General features: G+C 44.8%; 1 protein-coding gene across 4 annotated transcripts in view; it reads left to right on the forward strand.

Annotated features, from left to right (window-relative positions):
* TMEM196 (transmembrane protein 196) overlaps positions 1–7,147 on the forward strand; it is a 72,384-nt gene extending 65,237 nt beyond the window's left edge. For all 4 annotated transcript variants that reach the window (XM_056519731.1, XM_056519732.1, XM_056519733.1 and 1 more), the window contains exon 4: positions 6,499–7,147. In XM_056519731.1, the coding sequence (XP_056375706.1) occupies positions 6,499–6,558 (60 nt within the window). In that variant the 3' untranslated portion in view covers positions 6,559–7,147. The remainder of the gene's footprint in view (positions 1–6,498) is intronic.
* Positions 7,148–7,479: the final 332 nt, after the last annotated feature.

The following is a 7,479-nucleotide window of genomic DNA, read 5'->3' on the forward strand; positions in this document are numbered from 1 at the left end:
GACGACCTGGCTGATCTGCTACCCTGGGCCGAATTTTTGTACAACCATAAGGATTCTGAATCCTCTGGATCTTCACCCTTCTTTGTGGTCTATGGACTTCATCCTTGTCCTCCTTTACCCTTTCCAATTCTTCCGGAGTTTCCATTAGAGATGAGCAAATCGTAAACTGACGAACCCGAATTCATTGCGAATTTCATGAAATATTCGATTTGCAATGAAGGTTAATATCGCCGCAATTCTATGATGCGAATCGCTTCATTAAATTCCATTTTACAGCGTTCCAGGCTAAAGGAGACCTAAAATGGCGGATCCACATGTCACTACATGGGGCAGGGGATTATGGGAGGGTGGGAAACTATGGCGGGAAGGGAGGTAGGTGGGATGAACCTGAATCACATGCGAGATGCAGCCTATCAGCATTCATTGAACCCTGTGATGTCACAGCCCCATATAATCGGCAGCCATCTTGCCTCTCTTCATTTTCTCCATGCACTCAGAGAGAGAAGACGGGCTGCATGTCTGTGTGTGAATTGCTTATACCACAGCATACCACTGGCAATTGCTAGTCACATCAGCATTGTGGACAGACAGAAGTGCAGTACTTTGGTATTCTCACTGACAAGGGTCTTACGCCATAAACCTCCTATTCACGTTATTGAGCATTTCATCAGAGAGGGGCACATAGCTTTTCGTTGCCTCATACATATCAACAAGCTGCCTGAACTTTATGAACCACCTTATGACCTTATTTTTTAGCACACTTCTGTGCTTTATTCCCACAAGAAATCACGTGCTGCTTATAATTGTGTGCACGCCATTCTTAACACTCTGTGACCGAGTGCAATTTAGGGTTTAATCCCTGTCTTTTTTTGTGGTGCTGCACTGTGTCCTGCTGCTGTGCAAAACTATGTTTTTTCAGCGGACTGTAGTGCATTTGTCTGCCCTCATACGTGCATACCACATGCCTACATCAAAGCAGTCTACTATTTTGCATCTGTAACAAGTCTAGAAACAGGGAAAGTCCTGGCAAAAATAATCACTGGCTGGTGTTTTACACTGGCTGGCGTATTGTTGTGCATTTTTTTTGCCTTCATACGTGCATACCACATACTTACATCTAATAAGTCTACCATTTTCAAGGGCCTATATACTGTCAAAGTCCAAGCAACAGTACTCACCTGCTGGTGTTTTAAAAAATACAGATTTTTTTGGTGTATTGTTGCACATTTTTTTTCCCCTCACACGTGCATACCACATACATACATCCAAGTAGTGTACAATTTTTTACCTGTTAATCTGTCAAGGGCCTACATACTGTGAAAGTCCAAACAATAGCACTCACCGGCTGGTGTTTTACAAAAATTGCAGAGTTTTTGGGCTCATTGTAGCGCATTTTTCTGCCCTCATCAGTGCATACCGCATACGTACATCCAAGTAGTGTACCATTTTGTATCTGTTAAACTGTCAAGGGCCTACATACTGTGAAAGTCCAAACAATAGTACTCACCGGCTGGCGTTTTACAAAAATTACAGAGTTTTTAGGCTCATTGTAGCGCATTTTTCTGCCGTCATCAGTGCATACCGCATACGTACATCTAAGTAGTGTACCATTTTGTACCTGTTAATCTGTCAAGGGCCTACATACTGTGAAATTCCAAACAATAGTACTCACCGGCTGGTGTTTTACAAAAATACAGAGTTTTTCTGCGTATTGCTGTGCATTTTTCTGCCCTCATCAGTGCATACCGCATACCTACATCTAAGTAGTGTACCATTTTGTACCTGTTAATCTGTCAAGGGACTACATACTGTGAAAGGACAGCCAAAAGTAATCACCTGCTGTTGTTCTAGACAAAAACTGTTTCAAGAGTAGTGAAGCGTATTGTAATACCCTCATATATGCACTAATTATGTCAGGCAGAGAAGTGCCAGGACGTGCACAGAGGAGTGGCAGAGGCCTAAATACTTCAGGCAGAGGTCGCAGCAGATTAGGGGTGAGTGGCAGCAGGAGTCGCAGCGAGAGGCCTGAGCTCCCGTTATCAGCCAGCGGTCGTGTCTCGACCAACAACCCATCTGCCGTCATCGATTGGTTAACACACTCTTCCACTTCATCACAAGTGACATCTGACACCCCCAGTTAACAGTCAGTGGGTTCCTCAGACACAACCCTCAGTTGGCATGGCCCGGGAGCAGTCCCTGTCCTCCCATTGCCTTTGTCCTATCCTGTTCCCTTTCCTACAGAAGTATCTTATGCTGTGGGTTCAGCTCCACTATTCAATGAAGACGATCTAATAGAGGACAGTCAGCAGCTACTGCCCAGCCAAGTAGTGATGAGGAGAGTGACGTGGGAGGCGATGTTGCCAGCGTTCAGGGTCCTGAAGCAGTCACTGTTGGGGAACCGGAGGAGGACATCAGTGACATGCAGACACCTGTTGATGATGATGAATTGGGAGCCGGGTGCAGAAGGGGCTTCATCATCATCAGGAGAAGAGAGTTGCAAGTTGCCCTTGAGGCAGCAGCTGAGCCAGCAAGGCAGTAGCATGGTTGGCAGTCAGCATGGTGGCAGAAGTGTAAATTCTGGAGCCAAACGTGCCTGGGGGAGTCCACCTGCTTCGTGGCAGTCTACCTTTCCGGGAGGTAGTGGAACCGGGGTTCCTGGAGACGGCGCCAGTAGCAGTCAATTAGTGCGGACTGTACGTGGGAAAATCAGCTACTCGGCAGCGTGGCAGTTTTTCGTCAGGCATCCGGAGGAGGTTCACATAGCCACATGCAAGATATGTAGGCAGAAGGTGAAGCGTGGCCAGGGTCCCAATGTCGGTACCACGTCCCTGCGTCAACACATGCTTCGCCACCATAAAGTCGCCTCGGAGAACTGTGGCTCCGATGTAGTGGTCCAGCCTGCTGCATCACCCAGTGGCCAGCCGCTCCCTCCTTCATCCAGCCAAGGCTCCACCACCTCAGCCGAAGGGAGCTGTGTGTCAAACCCTCCTTTTGTCGCTCCAGATGCTCCTGTTTCTCCCGCTTTTAGTCAGCCATTCCGCCAACAATCCATCGGCGAAACCATGTCCAAGAGACAACAGTATGCGCCCACTCATCCAACGGCGCAGAAGTTGAATTTGCTCCTGTCTAAGTTGCTGGTGCTGCAGTCCCTCCCTTTTTAAGTGGTGGACTCTGCACCTTTCAGAGAATTGATGGCGTGTGCCGAGCCGAGGTGGAGAGTCCCAAGCCGTCATTTCTTTGCGAAGAAGGCATTACCAGCCCTGCATAAGTTTGTACAAGAGAAGGTGGGCCAGTCCTTGAGGCTGTCGGTGTGTTCAAAAGTGCACGGCAGCGCCGACGTGTGGAGCTGTAACTACGGGCAGGGACAATCCATGTCTTTTACGGCCCACTGGGTAAATGTGGTTCCTGCACAGCCACAAAAGCATTTTGGGAAGGTCACACCGCTTCCTCCTCCACGCTCTTGCTTTCAGGCAGTTGGTCTTCACCCCATTTGCAAGACATCATGACAATGGCAAGGAAACTGTGCATGCACTTCAGCCACTCGTACACCGCAAAGCACACCCTCCTTGAGCACCAGCGTCAGAACGGTATCCCACAACATAGTCTTATTTCTGACATTGCCACACGTTGGAATTCCACCCTCCAAATGTTGGACAGACTATACAAACAAAGAAAAGCCATCACCAATTTGTTGATGATCCAAGCAGATAGGAGTGCTCCCCTGTGTAACTTCAATGTGAACCAGTGGGAGCTCATACGTGACACTTGCCATTTGCTGAGGCCCTTTGAGGAAGCCACATTATTTGTAAATCGCCTGGATTACGGGATGAACGACGTAATTCCACTCCTACATTTCCTACATCTAATTATTGAAACGATAGCTGGTCACGGCAATGGAGACGCTGCGCCTACATCTCGTGGCCACATGAGCCATGTGGGGGCTGAACTGGAGGAGGAGGATGAGGGGCAGAGTAGAGCACAGTTTAGGTTGGATGAGATGGGCGGTGTTTCTAGTCATCGGACAGAAGAAGAGGAGCAGGAGCAGCCAGAGGAGCTAGAGGGTTATGCAGAAGGCGAGACAGAAGACCCAGACACACCATGGCAGTATGCAGTGGAGATGGAGGCAGGTAGTCCCTCCGAGTCATTTGCGCAAATGGCACGTTGCATGTTCAGTTGCTTGCGTAGTGACCCCCGAATTGTCAAAATTCATCAGCGGGATGACTTTTTGCTCTCCACCTTATTGGACCCTCGCTATCGTCCCAGAATGGGGGCCTTTTTTACACCCACTGGGAGGGAGGACAAACTGAACTACTACATAGAGATCCTACGTAGTCAGTTGGCGAGGGTAGGGGTGACAGGAGCAGTAGCAGCTCCATTATCAACAACCTAAGTCTACAGTAGGTGATGAGTAGCTTTCTTTATCCGCATAGTGAAGCAACTCATCATCAGCAGTTAGACATGGAGGAGGACCTGAACCAGCAGGTGGTGGCATACCTTGACATGGCCATGCCAACAAACCTTGAAGATCCGCTGGAGTTCTGGGCAGCCAAACTTGATTTATAGCCGCAACTAGAGTGGGTGTTTAGCGCGGCCGGGGCCATAGTCACCCCAAGGCAAACTCGTCTGTCCACGAAAAATGTGGAGAGACTGACCTTTGTGAAGATGAATCAGGCATAGATCAGCCAGGATTTCCAGCCACCAATGCCAGATGCCTCAGAGTAGATTGACCATCCTGCTACTCCAACACTTCACAATTATGGTTATGAAACCCTCTTGGGTTATTATTTAGGGTTATGAAACCCTCTTGGGTACTGCAAATGCCTACTCCTGATTCATCCTGTGTCTTTCAGGAACTACTTGCCTCACTGATGCTTCGGGCCTTGGGCCTTTAATTTTTGGATGTTTAGCAGTAGCTAAATACATGCTTAATGCGAATGTCAACATTGATCTTAAATTGTAAAGGGTTATGAAACCCTCTTGGGTACTGCAAATGCCTGCTCCTGACTCATCCTGTGTCTTTCAGGAATTGTTTTCCATGGGAGTACTCCTATAAATGGATTGTTAAAAGTTACCAAATTTTGCTGGTAAACTGCCATTTTATATGCAATTAATGTTACTGTCATGCATTTTTGCAGGTAAAACAGCTTTTTACCCGTAAAAACAAGCAGCCATTAACAGTCTAGTTGAAGGCCACACCTACCATGTGTGGGTCTTGTTTTAGCCACATGTGGCTGGACGTCACTCCTAGTGGCCTCACCAGAGATGAGCAAATTAGTTCTGTATTACCCATATTTTGTCTTTAATTTGTCTTGTGTAAAATACCTACAGGTAGTAGTGGGAGAAAAAATATCCAGCCCAGATCAAAGATGCTGTGAACAGTGCTCTCCTCCGAGGTATTCAGAAGTGAAAGTATCACTAATAGTAACCGATGCACACAGACTAGTTAAAATAACAAACAAATTTAATAGCCACACGGTAACAACCAGACAACGCCATTCGAGGGGCGGGACCCCCTCTTCGTTAGGTCCTCTCTCAAAATGCATTGTCTCTTTGTTAACTTCTGGCTATTAAATTTGTTTGTTATTTTAACTAGTCCCTATGCAAAAGTTACTATTAGTGATACTTTCACTTCGGAATACCTCGGAGGTGAGCGCCCTTCACAGCATCTTTGATCTGGGCAGGATATTCTTCTCTCCAACTACAATATTGGAAAGACCGTCTCCCAGCATTGGAAACGGTATTGAGGCAGGCTGCACTCCTCTCACTATACCACGGTGTGTGGTAATCAAGCGATCAATGGTGTTGTGCTCAAAGTACAACATCCTCAGGCGAGCAGATTTTTTTCCCCAATATCACTGATATATTTAAAAAGGATAATAGCATTTAGCTGCGCTCCGGTCTTTTCTGTTTTTTTTCTCTTATATCTATCAAAATACCTACAGGGGAGTAATATCAAAGGCAGAAACACTTGAAGCAGTACATTAAATGTGAGGGGGAGGTACAGTATCTAAAGGAGCATGGGCTATTGTATTTGACAGGAGTCTCTGCTCTTGTATTTATTTTCAGTAGAGCATTATGACAGTAGCCTAGGATGGCACAGCACATATAGGATCAGGGATTGCTGTTACAGACAGGAGTCCCTGCTCCTGTAGATATATGCTGCATTCCTCACCACTCACTTAACTTTATTTGGCTCTGTGGCTGGCCCAACATATGTGCCAGACCACCCAGAGGTAAGTGGTAATGCCATATGCATTTCCACCTACACTTCCTATATTTGCTGGGCCAGGCATTCAATGCTGAATCCAATAGGTCTTATTCTAATAACTCATTAGTAGAGGTCAATTCAAAGCCAAATGTTTAAGTAATATCTTTCATCTGTGCAAGTGCTGAATTTCAATGTAAGCAACATTTTTCTGTTTTTAATCTAACAAAAATGTATTTTTCTTCCATCTATTAGAATTAATAACTTACACATATTTCTATTTCTTTTAACAGGAAACCATTGAAAACATTAGCAATGGAGGAGCACAGCTTGTTTTTAATGGACGCATATAGACCTATTTTGATGAGATTATTTAGTACACCACCACAACATTATTTTTACAAGTACTTATGGCTTTTGGTTGCTAGGACACGACCTTCTAATTCTTCAGAATGATTTTTAAGAAACAGTCTTTTTTGGGACAGAGTGACTATATTTTATGCACAAAAATGGATTTCATAAGAATGTAACGTGGAGTCCAGGTCTTCTATAAATATATGTAGAAAAATTATTTTTTAGACCTTTCTCACTATTTCATAGAAGTGCATAGAAAAACAAAACCAGGCCATTTAGGCATTTCAAAGTAAAGTTTCCTGCCATTTGCTTCAGATTACAAGTTAATATACATGTTCCCTTCAAAGACAAAGGCCCAGACTTACCAATTGGCCTGAAACCAAAACTGAGCTGTGATTGGTTGGTATGGGAAAAGTTAGAGCTTGGCTTTCAAATTGGTAAGCCTGGGCAAGTGTTTTCAGAAAATTTCACTATAACCACAATAGTAACTAATTCAGTAAGTTAAACTTAATTTATATGTATACATCTTGAAACAAAGAAATTCAGCTCCAGAGAATTAAAAGGGTACTCCGGTGGAAAACTTTTTTTTTTTTTTTTAAATCAACTGATGCTCTGTTGCTGAACCCACACAAGTGTATTAAAGGGGTACTCCAGTGGAAATGTTTTATTAAATCAACTGGTGCCAGAAAGTTAAACAGATTTGTAAATTACTTCTATTAAAAAATCTTAATCCTTCCAGTACTTTTTTTTAGAGGCTGTATACTACAGAGGGAATGCTTTTCTTTTTGTATTTCTGTTCTGTCACGACCACAGTTTTCTCTGCTGACCTCTGCCATCCATTTTAGGAACTGGAGCAGCATATGTTTGCAATGGGGATTTTCTCCTGCTCTGGACAGTTCCTAAAATGGTCAGCAGAGGTC

The sequence above is a fragment of the Hyla sarda genome, chromosome 5 (genome assembly GCF_029499605.1).
Source record: "Hyla sarda isolate aHylSar1 chromosome 5, aHylSar1.hap1, whole genome shotgun sequence".
NCBI lineage: Eukaryota > Metazoa > Chordata > Amphibia > Anura > Hylidae > Hyla > Hyla sarda.